Source organism: Cyprinodon tularosa, unplaced genomic scaffold, assembly GCF_016077235.1.
Source record: "Cyprinodon tularosa strain WSP-4 unplaced genomic scaffold, ASM1607723v1 ctg203, whole genome shotgun sequence".
NCBI lineage: Eukaryota > Metazoa > Chordata > Actinopteri > Cyprinodontiformes > Cyprinodontidae > Cyprinodon > Cyprinodon tularosa.
The window spans coordinates 599,395-614,108 of NW_024038748.1; the positions used below are offsets into that span (position 1 = coordinate 599,395).

General features: G+C 40.7%; 1 protein-coding gene across 2 annotated transcripts; it reads left to right on the forward strand.

Moving 5' to 3' along the window:
• Nucleotides 1-5,134: 5,134 nt before the first annotated feature.
• Nucleotides 5,135-13,594, forward strand: LOC119783378 (protein FAM222B-like). Of its 2 annotated transcripts, none has more exons than XM_038284873.1 (3): nucleotides 5,135-5,289; nucleotides 8,744-8,871; nucleotides 11,605-13,594. In XM_038284873.1, exons 2-3 carry the CDS (start codon nucleotides 8,790-8,792, stop codon nucleotides 13,449-13,451), a joined length of 1,929 nt encoding a protein of 642 aa, XP_038140801.1. In that variant the 5' UTR covers nucleotides 5,135-5,289; nucleotides 8,744-8,789; the 3' UTR covers nucleotides 13,452-13,594. The 2 variants fall into 2 exon arrangements, with proteins under 2 accessions (XP_038140801.1, XP_038140802.1); XM_038284874.1 differs by having other exon boundaries at nucleotides 5,135-5,278.
• The last annotated feature ends 1,120 nt before the right edge of the window (nucleotides 13,595-14,714 follow it).

The window sequence follows — 14,714 nt, forward strand, 5'->3', positions numbered from 1 at the left end:
CATTATCTTGCTTTTCATGACTCATATTGAAACAACCTTGATGGTGTAAATCTGTCAGGGCTCACTGCTTATTTCATATTTGAAAATCGTGGGGAAAAGAAAGGACACCCTATGATTCAGCCGCTTGTGGAACCACCAGCAGGAACAGCTTGCCTTTCAAAATGTAGACATTTGATTTTTGCAGCTTTTTTCAGGGTGTCGGCGCAGCATTTCAAGCATGTTACATGTCACATTAGTTTACCGTGTTTGGAGATGTTCAAAGAGGGGGAAAAAGTTTGCTGATGTACACCAGAAGGAAGCAAAGGTTGCCTTGAACAATCATCCTGACAGATAAGACCAAAAATATTTCCTTATTATACAATGGATGATGTGTGGAAAAATCTGAACTCAGAATATCAGCACAGACAACCCAGTCCAGCTTTCAAGCACGGTGATGGAGGGCTGATGATATGGGCTGGTCATGGAGCTCCGGAACCTGGACACCTTTCAGTCTTTGCTCCAACTGCTCTGCATAGGCAAGTTAAGTTTATTTGAATAGAACAATTCAGTACGCGGACAATTCAAAGTGCTTGACATGAATTAGATAAGTTAGAAGAAAAAAATCATTAAGTCATTAAATTATTATTTTTCAAACGAAGGCCTTAATTGGCATTAAAATTAATTAAGTGACAGATTGTGGCATTTAAAATGCTTTATTTAAAAACATACACTACCGTTCAAAAGTTTGGGGTCAGCCAAACAATTTTGTGTTTTCCTGAAAAGTCACACTTATTCACCACCATACGTTGTGAAATGAATAGAAAATATAGTCAAGACGTTGACAAGGTTAGAAATAATGATTTGCATTTGAAACAAGATTTTTTTTTTTTTTACATCAAACTTTGCTATCGTCAAATAATCCTCCATTTGCAGCAATTACAGCATTGCAGGCCTTTGGCATTCTAGCTGTTAATTTGTTGAGATAATCTGGAGAAACTGCACCCCACGCTTCCAGAAGCAGCTCCCACAAGTTGGATTGGTTGGATGGGCACTTCTTGCGTACCATACGGTCAAGCTGCTCCCACAACAGCTCAATGGGGGTGCAGATCTGGTGACTGCACTGGCAACAAAATTACCGATAGAATACCAGCTGCCTGCTTCTGCTCTAAATATTCTTGCACAAATCGGAGGTGTGTTTAGGGTCATTGTCCAGTTGTAGGATGAAATTGGCTCCAATCAAGCGCTGTCCACTGGGTATGGCATGGCGTTGCAAAATGGAGTGATAGCCTCCCTTATTCAGAATCCCTTTTACCCTGTACAAATCTGCCACCTTACCAGCACCAAAGCAACCCCAGACCATCACATATCTCCACCATGCTTAACAGATGACGTCAGGCATTCTTCCAGCATCTTTTCATTTGTTCTGCATCTCACAAACGTTCTTTGTGATCCAAACACCTCAAACTTGGATTAATCCGTCCACAACACTTTTTTCCAGGCTTCCTCTGTCCAATGTCTGTGTTCTTTTGCCCATCTTAATCTTGTTCTTTTATTGGCCAGTCTCAGATATGGCTTTTTCTTTGCCACTCTGCCCTGAAGCCCAGAATTCCGCAGACGCCTATTCAATGTAGATGTTGACACTGGTGTTTTGCCGGTACTATTTAATGAAGATGCCAGTTGGGGACCTGTGAGGCGTCCTTTTCTTAAACTAGAGACTCTAATGTACTTATCTTCTTGCTCAGTTGTGCAACGCGGCCTCCCTCTTCTTTTTCTACTCTGGTTACACCGCAAAAACAATCCAGAAATAAGTAAAAAATGGCTTAAATTAAGTATATTTAGCCTTAATTTGAGCAGGTAAATAAGATGATTTGCCAATGGAATGAGTATTTTCACTCTTAAAATAAGATAGTTAGATAATATTTACTTGAAATAAGACGATAAAATAGTTTTTTCTTATTTTAGAAGGAAATTGTCTTGTTCCATTGGCAAAGTGTCTTACTTATCTCCTCAAATCAAGGAAAAACACACTTATTTTAAGAAAAAATAACTTATTGAGATTTATATTTTTTGCAGTGTAGAGCCTGTTTGTGCTGTTCTCTGAAGGGAATAGTACACACCATTGTGGGATATCTTCAATTTCTTAGCAATTTCTCACATGGAATAGCCTTCATTTCTAAGAACAAGAATAAACTGTCGAGTTTCAGATGAAAGTTCTCTTTTTCTGGCCATTTTGAGCGTTTAATTGACCCCACAAATGTGATGCTCCAGAAACTCAATCTGCTCAAAGGAAGGTTGGTTTTGTAGCTTCTGTAACGAGCTAAACTGTTTTCAGATGTGTGAACATGATTGCACAAGGGTTTTCTAATAATCAATTAGCCTTCTGAGCCAATGAGCAAACACATTGTACCATTAGAACACTGGAGTGATAGTTGCTGGAAATGGGCCTCTATACACCTATGTAGATATTGCACCAAAAACCAGACATTTGCAGCTAGAATAGTCATTTACCACATTAGCAATGTATAGAGTGTATTTCTTTAAAGTTGAGACTAGTTTAAAGTTACCTTCATTGAAAAGTACAGTGCTTTTCCTTCAAAAATAAGGACATTTCAATGTGAACCCAAACTTTTTAACGGTAGTGTACATTTAGAAAAACAATTTCATCAGATATAACTGGTTCTGGTTGATCGTAAAGCCGTATGTTTGGAAAAGTAGCTCAAGGTGGAGAGAAAGCTAGGGAATGGGACATGGCTGCAGCCTGTCGGCGGTAAAGATTTTGCTGTGTTTTTTATATATATATTAATAAGTGTCATGTACTTGTTGATGGCATTAAAACATTTTTAAGAGCATTAAAAGGGCAGTAAAAACATTAAATTAGAGTTACTCATTCCTGTATGAACCCTGATAAAAGCAAATCAAGATTAAAAAAAACATTTGTAAAATAATTGACCGTAACTTAAACTAATAATTCCTCGGTTAACAGTTTAACTTCAACAGACAAAGGCAGCTCTGAACAAATGGAAGAACTCAGGCTCTCAGCACTTTTACAGTCTTTTTTGAAAATTTGTTCCAGATCAGTGGAGAATAGGAACCAAATGCTGCTTTTTCATGTTTGGTTTTATTTCTGGGTTTACAAAGTAGGCTTGAACAAGAAGACCTACAACTCCTCTGCATAGAGGACTATTCTGGAGTTAAATGAGTCGAAGACAAGAAGCTGAACATGACTGCAGACTCTGATACATTGCTGTAAATTAACCCATTAACCTCTTTTCAGCCCAGTTTACTCTGCACCTTCCACATACTTTACTCTCTATTGAATTACTGCTCTACTGTTTTAATCTGCTGATTCTGCTTATAATATGCATACAGTAGCAGCCGTTCAAAATTTCCCCACTTTCCTTGATGGGCCCTTGGCTGGTCCCCTACAATTCCTTTTTAAGCATCAATATTTGTACTGAAATGTTATTTCTGTAATGATTTGTGGACATTAAGATCTAAAGAAAAGCATAATCTTCCTGTAATTCAGTGAGAGGTTGGTGTCAGAGTAAAAAAAAATATGCACGCCCAGGAGAGGGAGTGGGTCACTGCAGTGGTTGGAAGTTGGAGGGGGCTCTGCTGGGAGTTGCAGGGAAGTGGGCTGTCATTGGGCTGGCGTTTGACTGGGAAGGGCCATTTTGAATGGCTGCTACTGTATATGTGCACTTTAATCTGTAACTGCCTGGTTTTTTTATTTTATGCTTATGTTTTTTGTTTGATTAATATTTAAAATTAAAAACAGCGGGAGAAATGTAAAGTCCTCATGGATTAGTGCATAACTAGCAAATAAACTGATTCTGATTCTAAATACAAGTAATTCAACAGAGGATTTAACCATTTAAAGCCTGGAACATGAAATATATTGACAGATAATTCTATTTTTTATTACAGTAAAGTTGTCATTGGGCTTTCTGACAAATGAATAAACACATTAAATGCTGTATATGTTAAATAAGACCATTTCTTTACATCAGTTTTGTTTCATTAGTCATTTCTGTATAATCTTTTATAAGATCTCTGTTCACTAAATGTCTGATTGTGTAAATCAGTATTTTCAAGTAGAAAAATATCACACTGATGATGCAGAGGTCTCAAAAACTCAAGTATCATCAAATATGATACACCTGGCTTTAAAGGATTAAAATGGGAAAATTAATATAAAAATTTTGAACTAAAAAGACTGCTATAAAGAGGAGTTTTTGCAGTGTCACCTGATCTAAAAACAGTAAATCATTCCCACATATTTTGCTTCCCTAATGTTTTTCCATCCTAGCATTGGCCTGATCAGCAAAGTCTCTTCCATTAAAAGGCATCCTCTGTTTTCCTCTTGCCATCATAGATTTTGTTGAGTAAAACTAGCAATGTTGCTCTTTGTTTTCCATTATTTCTCACAAAATAATATGCATTTTAGAGCATTTCAGTTAGAGCAGGGGTCTTCAATGTTTTTTTTTGGTGAAGGACCCCCAAACTGATGGCGAGGTGGAGCGGGGACCCCCTAATTATGTATATTGTATAAAATTGTGTTATATCAAACTGGTCCTATAATCTATTACAGATGGAGTAATGTAAGGACAGTAATTTCTCCCTGGGATTATTAAAGTATATCTAATTCTAATTCCTGGTTGATGGGACAGGTGTTGTGAATAAAACGGTGCCCAGCTTGAAAGAGCTCCTGTGTGTCGCTGAATGTGTGCATTGATGACTGAAAGACATCTTCTGCCTCCATTTATTTGTTTACTACAGTGTGTTGAATTCATGTTAATGTGGATTTAAAGACATTTCAATTAATGGAAAAAAGTGGAGGGGGACGAATATAACAAAAAAAGTTTAATCAACCAAAACTTTTGCGACCGCCATGCAGTACCTCCGAGGATAGGAATTTTGGGTTTTCATGAGCTGTATGTCAAAATCATCTGTATTAAGACAATAAAAGACCTTAAATATTTTAGTTACTGATCAATGAATCTACTATATATGAATGTTCAAGTTTTATCATTACATTATAGAAAATAATGGACTTTATAACAATATGCTAATATTTTGAGAAGGACCTGTAGTGTAGACTTTACACTCCCGTCCTGTAGGTGGCGGTGAAGCGCCGTTAAGGTAGAAATGTGAGGCCAACAAAAGGAGAAGAGGAACAGATGTTGCTGTCGTAGCCAGACAGCGGCTCGGAGACGCAGCCAGCCGGGGGATGGTTTCTTCATTTTTACATTATTATCGATAAATCTCAACAAAATGAAGCTTCCTTACTCATGACCCGGTGAGGAGTGGGTATGTTCGTCTTTAACGCGTCTTCTGCGGCTCCCTGTGTTACAGTGCTTCAGTTTTCAGAGCAGCTGGCCTGGTCACAACAAGCACAAAGAAGCCCCTTATTTATTGTCTTCCACTCGAGCGAACTTTTCAATCGACGACATTTGATAGATTCCTGATCCGAGTAGAGGAGCAACGAGGCCCTGCTGACCCTGCCGTCCGTTTTTAGGAGTCCAATCTCAGGGTGTTAACGGTGGAGCGATGCTAATGTTAGCGGGGAGAGGATAAACACTGCTGGGCCAACGTTTGTGTGATCAGGCCCTGCTCTAAAAGCTGTTAAAGCTCCATTTAGAGAACATTTGATCTGCTATTTACTGTTAATGAAGCCTCAGGTTTATACCTATGATGTAAAATCCCATTTATGTCTGAATTAGTTTAGCTTTAGCTTCGATCTTATGATGTGAAGCTTTTGATGACATAAAACAATCAGGAAAGCTAATCTGTTTAACATGTTTCTACTCCTGCTGTAAATGGTCAAACTGAAACCTTCAGTCCTTCTGTTGGAAAGCTGGAAGTGATTTAATGATGAATCACAGTCTGAGAATGGATGATGAATTACTGCTGTAGATCATTCTCCTCATCTATTGATCTGATTCCTGTGAACTTGGCTTTAGATGATTCCATTGTGAGAATAATTGGTGTTATTTGATGAATCCAATACAGACAGAGGTTATCAAACTGTCATGTCTGCAACATGACTCATGGACTTTATGAGCAAACACGCCTCTCTTATGGTCAATTTAAATGAATAAATTCTGTGCATCAGGGTATAATAAAGATCGAGTTTAATCATGAATTGAATTTAATTAGGTTGATTATCATAATCTGGGATTTAAAATTATGGCAGATGTTCAAAGTCTCATATAAGGCTGTTAGAATAGAATAGAATCTGTTAATGGAGCTTTTTTTATGTCTATTCAGGATTGCAGTAATGTGCTTTAGTTTTGGGTTATTGGTAGAGCTGTCATGATAGTAAAACCTAGGAAAATATTCTATACCATTTTTCAATAGCATGGGAATGAAAAGTGCCAGACAATCTGCATGAAAACATGTATTAAGATGAAAGATGAACCCTTTTTAACACACATTACCTGCTTTTTCAACAGAATTAGAGATTCTATTAAGTATACAGATAAATGTAAAACTAGTAACCCAAATATAACACACACACATATATATATATATATATATATATATATATATATCGATAAAATAACCAATAAAACATATTAGATAGATAAAATATTTAATATATAACGCATATAAATATATTTATATTTTATATATAACATATATATATATATATATATATATATATATATTATATAACACATATATATATATATATATATGTTTTATATGTAACATGTATATATTTATATGTAATTTTACATAGTTTATTCATGTGAAAATTTAACAATAGGAAAATAATGCAAACAATGCTTGTTTTGATGCCATTCTAGATTAGTATTTGAAGGTGATGTCAATCATTTTTAGATTATTGCTAATTTAACAGCCTTATCTAGAGGTGCATCTATTAGGGACCTGCAGTTGCAAATTTAAACTGGAAGGAAGGTTTTGGGCACATCGAAACCAAGGCTGCCCTCAGTGCAAGGAGCGATCTATTATATTTTGGTGATGATCAACATCATAATCCAGATGCAGGAATTTTTCAAAGGATCCTTTAAAATGTTTCGGTGGAACAAGCAGTTCCCTCCTAAACCAGAGGGTGGCGGCACTGACGATTGACAGCTTCAGCATTTGATAAAAAAAAAGTCCAGAAGGTTAGAGCAGAACAAACACCAGAGGCTGCAGACACACGTTGGGCCTTATTTACTTATGAACAGATTTGAAGGAAATTGATACCAAAGGTGCACCTCATGCCAATGAACAATTCATTATAATTTGGTAATGATCAAGATCATGCGTGATTTTATTTATTTTTTTAGCTATAGCTATAAGTCATAATATGGGGAAAAATGTGCTGCTTGGTGGAGGTCTGTGCACTCGGAGTCCTTTTCTAGTTTTCTTAATTTAAATCTCTTAATGGCCTGGCCTCTTATTAACTCTTTGAACCAGACAGCAGCTCTTTAATGAGCATAAAAGCAAGCTGCTCCTTCCTCCTAACAGTTTGACTCCATTTTTAAACTTTTTATTGTCTTCTTTTATATCAACTGTATAAGTACAGTGCTCTGTGGACCAAGTGGTACCATTTCACAACAGATCTCATTTTAAATTAATTACGCAACGGTGGAATGGAAAACTTGCTTGACTAAAGAATTGGAATATAAAACAGAAGCGTGTGTAATACATGCTGAAATTCACCATTCTGCAGATTTCAAGAGGGAATTAATGAGGCAGAAACTTCCCCGGGGAACAGCCAAGCAAATTCACTCGAGGCCCAATGCTGGAATTCAGAGATATGAAAACGAAACGAGAGCGCCGCCTCTGACTCTACAGGCTGAAGTCGGCATGCAAAATGTTAATGTCCATGACAGGAACATTCAACTATATGACTATACGTTCAAAATCAGCACGGGTGGCTCATACCAGCTGTTTAGCATGGAGGTGGAGGGCTGATGATTTGGGCTGGTTTTAGAGCGTTTGAAACCCGGGTACCTTTGGATCAACCATGAGCTCTTCACTGGAAAAATGATCTAGAAATAAGTTCAAATTTCTTAAATTAAGTGTATTTACCCTGAATTTCAGTTGGTAAATGACACATTTTGCCAATGGAATGAGTATGTTTACTCTTAAAAGGAGATAATTGGATAATATGCACTTAAAATAAGACAATGAGATTGTGTATTCTTGTTTTAAGTGTAAATTGTCTGGTTCCATTAGCAAAGGGTCTCTTTTACCTCCTCAATCCAAAAACAAATGCACTCATTTTAAGAAAAAGTGACTTATCTAGATTTCTTATCTAGAGTAGGAAAAATATAGTTTCTGAATATTGTTTTGTGAAACTGTGGTTAGAGGTTTTTAACTTCACAACCGGATCAGGTTTATTAGGTTCTAGCAGGTTAAATCTGGGTAGTGAATGAGGGCGTGCCCTTTCCCTCATTTTATCTGATCAATCATATAATCGGCGAAAATAAACATACTGATCTGTCAAAGCAAATGGTCCAAAACCTCACTGACTGTTTAAGATGAATCATCCTCTGTATGTGTTCAGGCATCTTATTGATCTCATGGTTCAGGGTGGAAGGAATAAAGGGTTTGATTTCAGGAATTTTGATCTGAATCAAGAAGCTGGTGGATTTGCAGATGTTTGCAGGCTGCTACTTTAAAAGGCTGTTTTATCTCCCCATGGACTGCAGGCTAAACAACTTTTGCAGAACCCTGATGTCTCTTAATAAGCAGCTGTTCCTGTAAAGGTCAGCGGCTGACCTGCTCCGCCTCTGTTTGTCTGCAGGGCGATGAGAGGGACGTGTCCGATGCTGCAGTAGAGGAGCAGTGACATGCTGGCTTGTTTGCCAGCGCCAGGTGACCCCGCCATCAGACTTCTTCCCCGCACGCAGATGAACACTGGACCACAGAAATGTAAGCAAGATCTTTCCAGATGACACTTCATTAAAACTTGGTAAAACAGCGAAGCAGCTGGTATTTATTTTGATGTAGGAACATTTTCTAAAACTATTATCATCATCATCCCTGGTACCCCTAAATAAAATCCAGTGTGTAACTTGTGAGCTCAGATGTTGAAATACATAAACATCCAACCAGAGATTGGATCTGTTTGAATTCATGGGCTGCGTCTTCCAAAGAAGCGTTCTACCTGGACTGGATCCTTGGAAGTCCTTGAAAATAAGGAGACCAGAAGAGTTTGGGTTGTGAATTAAAACAGGTCCAGCCTTCGGTGGCTTTCTCCGCCGTATGCTCTGTCGCTTAGCAACGGTGACAGTTGAGACACGAAGCAGGAAAAGAAAGAAAACTGAACTATCCAAACAGTTGATTTAAAAAAAATAATAATCTTTTTTTTTATTGTAAAGTGAACAAACACTACACTCTACTCTGAACAAATAAAAGCAAACATAATGATATAAACCTTAGTCAGTTATATAACATGCTGCTGTCATTTTGCACATTTCTGATGTTGCTGCTTTTTTGCATTACTGTAAAAATGTCCATAGCTGGATATTAGTTATTTATTCTCCAGGTGCACAGTTTTATATTTTAAAAACATTTTACAGTACAGTATTTTATTGTTTATATTTTAACTCTTCACTGTTATGTTATTCTTAGACATTTTGCTAAGATCCAAATTAGTTTGACCATTTTTTTCAATAATGTTTTTGCTGCTATAAACACCAGAATTTCACCCATTGTGGGAAAACAAAGGGATTTTCTATTCTATTCTACTCTATTCTATAAAAAGGGGTAGAAAGGTATAAGTGAATCTAAACAATGAAGGTATAAAAAAAGCACAAAAAATACGGTAGTTAAGCAAATTGTGCAAAACAGCAATACAAAGATAAAAGTCCTATCAGATTTACCGTCCCCACCCTGCAGATACATTAGAATCTGTCTTTAAATTACAGCCAAACTCATTTACACAGTAACAGATAAAAACCTTTAGATAAATAAAACATATCCGCCACATATCTGACTCAATAACCATTAAAACAACTATTTTCATTAATTTCAGATGGAACTATTCACAGACTTGTATTAAATTAAACTGATTTTCCAATATTCCCCACTGTTTGGCGCCATTTTCCTCTGATCAAGGAGCAGCCAGCTTGCTTAGTCTCGCAATGAAACCTGGGATATCCAAGGATAGATAGGATACATCGCACCCATCCTTCAAATCAGGCAAAAAGAAGGAGGCATTTAAAAGCCGCATAATGATGGAGGCTTGGAATCCGACCAGACCTCGGCGCCGCGCTATGATGCGGAGGACGCAGTCCATGAATTCGAACAGAGCCTATGAAGCATCTTCCTGTTAGAATGGCTTCATATGGAGGGAATTTTGTTCCATTGTTGTTGCAAATAAAGAACATGTTTCGTAAATGGAAATTTGATAGAAATACAGTCAGGAATTTAAACTTAGAAAAACATTTTTATTCCAAAAAACTAACCTGGCTCTGATATTATTCCAATTTTCTTTTCAAATTTTTTTTCAATGGATAATATGTTTTATATTCATATTTAAGAATTGCTTTCTTTTCAAATTTCGTTTTACGGAGTACGTTCTCTTCAAGCCCAACAAAATGTTGCTAACGTCAGACACGCTGACCAACAGGGAAGCATCTCCTCTTCTCAGTCCAGAGGAAAGCCGACCCACCGAAGTGCCGAAATGTGATCTGTAAAGTTGCCTGATAAACCAGACTAAATGTGAGATTAAATGTGTAATTTAATCTGGCCCTGATAAATGAGACATCGGAAGACTGTTGATGAGAACAACCCGTTGTCTTTCAAACTATGTCTGTGCCTTTTGGCCAACGCTCTGACCAATGAGAGCAACTGACTGTGACGTAGGAAGCGCGACAGAAAGCTGGTGGGGGAAGGTAAACAAACAGCCTGTCGGTATAACGGCGAATACGTCCTTCTTAAAAATGAATGAGCGTAGAACCTCTTCCTGCTCACGTTTCAACAAAAATCCCAAGTCTAATCCTTCCAAAGCTCAGTCGAACGAGAACTGTTCAATAGTTGTTGCCATCTTTCTTGTTGTGCTTCCTCCAGCGTCGTGCAGCTTTGTTGTCCCGCCCTTCAAACTCGGCCCACTTTGCATCCAGAAATTCAAAACACATCTCTGCGTTGTGATTGGCCCGCCAGTTCTTGGGCCTGGGGCATTGATGGAGGCCAGAACACAGGTAGTCAAAAATTATTTTGGCTGCTGAGGCTAGTGTAAAAGGCAATTTGAAAAGAAAGCGATTTGTAAAATTCTATCTGAAAAACAGACGGAAGAAAAACAAAAAATACAGTATGTAAAGTATGATTTAAAAAAACATTTTCCAAAATTTTAGTTCCGGTTTGCATTATTTAATTTCTGAATTAAAAAAAAAGGTGTTCAATGCTTGAAACAATAATGGAAAAAGATCTCCATAGATGGCATAATCTAGTCTAAAATGTGTTTTATATAAAATATATGCATGTTTATAGATGTACTTTGCCTTTTATTATTTTGAGCTTTTATGAAAGAAAAATTTGTATAATTTAAGTCTAAATTTGGAAAGTTGGAAACAAATAACAAATTTATGCTTAACTACTAGAGTGATGAAGGAATTCAGTCAGTTGGATTTGTATTGATTGTTCTATTACTGAATGTTGCAGGGGAAACCACACAGAAGATGAGATCTGCCTCCCATCCGACGCCTGCAGAGTTGGACGCCTATGCTAAGAAAGTCGCCAACAAACCTCTGACCATCCAGATCTTCCCAAACAGCATCAAAGTTCCTCAGAAGAAGCACGTTCGCCGCACTGTCAACGGGCTAGATACGTCCTCGTCCGGCCAGCGCCACAGTCCCTACCCTCCTCAGGCGGTCTCCAGCGGGGGCCTCCTGGCCGTCCTGCGCGCGCCCCTCAAAGGCCTCATCAAGCACCCGGACGGCTGCCGGACCCGGCAGCAGCTGAAAGCAGTCATGAACCCTCAGACCGGGCCGTATGCCGCTCAAAGCACTTTAAATCTTCCTCATCCTCCTCCTCCTCACCTTGGAGGCCTCCCTCAGAAGCAGGGAGCGGTTCATCCGCAGGCGCTACAGCAGAATATGACTCACCCGATGGCGCTGCAGCACCATCACCCGCAGGCTTTACAGCAAAGGAGCATGGCTCATTCTCAAGCTCTGCAGCAGCAGCATAGCATGTCCCGGCTTCAGGGAGCACAAACGCAAAGGTTGGCTCATCCGCAGGGCGTGCAGCGGCAGCCTCATCCCCAGGAGGGCCAGTCATGCTCCTTAGTCATACCACAGCAGCATCTCCCTCATGTGCAGACTCTAAAGCATCAGGCGGCTCCTCCACAAGCTTTACTGGCACAGCAGGGAGTGACTCAGGACCTGCGCCACGCCTCCGATGGAGGTCAGCTTCAGGGTCTGCAGGAGCTGGTCGGCCCCCAGGCGGTGCCTAACAGCCTCCAGCAGCCCCCGCCGGGACAGTACGCTCCACGGAAGCTCCCGGACGCAGACGCTCCACCAAATGTAACTGTATCTACCTCTACCATCCCGCTGTCTATGGCCGCCAGCCTGCACCAGAACCGGCCCGGAGACCTTAGCAGCATCGTGAACCAGATCAACCAGCTGTGCCAGGCCCGCGCCGGCACGGGCGCCACCTCCGTCTGCGAGGGTCAGATAGCCAACCCCAGCCCCATCAGCCGCAACCAGCTGATCAGCGCCAGCTCCAGGGTGTCCTCCCAGCATGCAGCTGTGGGCGGCGTCTCCAGCTGCCTCATGATGGGCCACCCTGACAAAGCCGCCGCTCAGACTCCCGGCACTGTGCTCCACGCGCAGCCCAGTGCAAACGCTAATAATATGGCTTCTTTCCACTCGGATGGAGAGAAGGCGCAGCAGCTTCAGCAGCACCTGCTGCAGCAACAGAAGCAGCAGCAGCATTTGCAGCAGCTGCAGCAGCAGCAGCGCTCCTGGGCCCAGCATCAGCTGGCTCACATGCAGCAGCCTCCAGAAGGGGCGCACCCCTGCAAAAACCCCAGGATGGAGCCGCCAGCTGAGTGCGCGTTCCCCTCCCAAAATCTGAGCTACGCCCACAAGCTGCCCAGCTCCGCACAGGGCTTTCCTCTAAAACATCCTACTGATAAACCACTCCCCCCCTCCCCTGCCAGCTGCTCGGTGGGGCCCGTGTCGTACATCAATGGCCATTACATGCAGCCTTCATGGAGCAGTGTCCCCACCACAGCAGGGAACAACGGGAATATTCCTCAGGACCTCCCGGTGGGTTTCCAGGGAGACCGCATCCCGGGAGCCAAATACCGGCCGGGGAAAGACGGCTTGGCCGGCCAGTCCAAGCTGATGCAGCAGAGCATGGATTTCTTAGGCGAGGGCTTCCAGCTGCCCGCCTTGCAGGAGCAGAACCTCGATATGATGCATAAGATGCACAGGTCCGCCTTGGGCCACGTTAAGGAGCCTGGCAACAGCGGGGGTGTCCACAGCCATCACCCAGGCTACCATTAAGCTCCGTTATGATTGCCCTCTGTTGTTGCTGTTGAGTTTTTTTTCTTAACGGCACTTTGAGCTTCTAAAATTAATCGCTGAAGATCTCAATCCTTTAGAGCTTCGTTTGATGGCCCGCCGCTCTGCGACCACGTCCAGCTCCAACAGCCTGATTTGGAGACCGCCGAGCTTGTGATGTTCCCTAGTATTCCTCAGGTCTTACGCCACGTCGTCGCTTTTGTTTCAAACCCAAAAGCCTCTCTGAGCTCGATCGCCGTCGGCTGCTCTTCGGATTCAGATTAAGGCGGGATTAAGCCTCACGACTGTCTCAGTGCTTCTTAGTTTCCCGACTTTTCTCAGCTATTGTGGCCTTCCGACTGCCCAGAGGTGAGCGTTTGGAAGTCCTGCTGGTAAAGCTGTTACCTGCAGCTCTTCATGCGGAAGGGGGAGGATCCTGTCAGCTTCACGTCTCAGACAGGCGTTCTTAACTATGTCTGGGATCTCTGCAGGTTGGGTTCTGTGGGTGGACATTCTCTGTTCTGTCAGTTTCATATAGCTATTCTCAAATGTTTTTTTTTGTTGTTGTCGTCATTATAAATCTGTAGATCACCCTACTTGAACTGTAGAGATAACTTTGTAAGAGTTTAGCATTTGGCACAAGGAAGTAGGAACTCCCATCAGCCCATATTTATCTAAAGTTAATGTGAACCAGAAGGCATCCTGTTGTTGGTGGAATGATGTGTGTCTGCGTGTGAAAAACAAAGCAAAACTGATGACTCCAAGTAATGCAACCAGGAAAAAAAGCTTCTCTTCCCTTCAGCTCCTCTCCTCACTACTTTCTGCTGTAATGCAGCCAGGTTGACGCTGCTCTGAGTCACTGGCATCCATATATTGTTTGTTTGGGGGGGGTTGGCATAGGGGAGCCTCAACTAAGGCTTTCTAACCAGTTTTCCGATGTTCGTATTTGGCTAACTTCAACTGCTGATATGAAAGAATTTTTAAAACATGTTCTATTAGTTTAAAATGAGAGGAGATGTCTGCAGTGTGGAGCAGCAGATGGACGTAAAATAGTCCAACTGATATTTTAAAACAAAATGACAGATTACATTTTTTTTAACCCCATGTTGTCCATTAGCAAAGCAAGCAGGAATAAAGCGGCTGCTTCCAGATGTGCATTTAAAGATGTTATGGAGGGTATTCTTTTGCCATTATTGATGCTATTAGGAAACGCATTGAAATTTGGCCACAACAAAACAACGGCCGTTCAGAAAAAAAGCTTTGAAA

Excerpts from the sequence above, each read along its gene's own strand:
- LOC119783378 (XM_038284873.1), top strand. The coding sequence starts at position 8,790 with ATGCTGGCTTGTTTGCCAGCGCCAGGTGACCCCGCCATCAGACTTCTT. Across the intron at positions 8,872-11,604 it reads GAACACTGGACCACAGAAAT|GGGAAACCACACAGAAGATG; the intron begins GTAAGCAAGATC and ends TGAATGTTGCAG.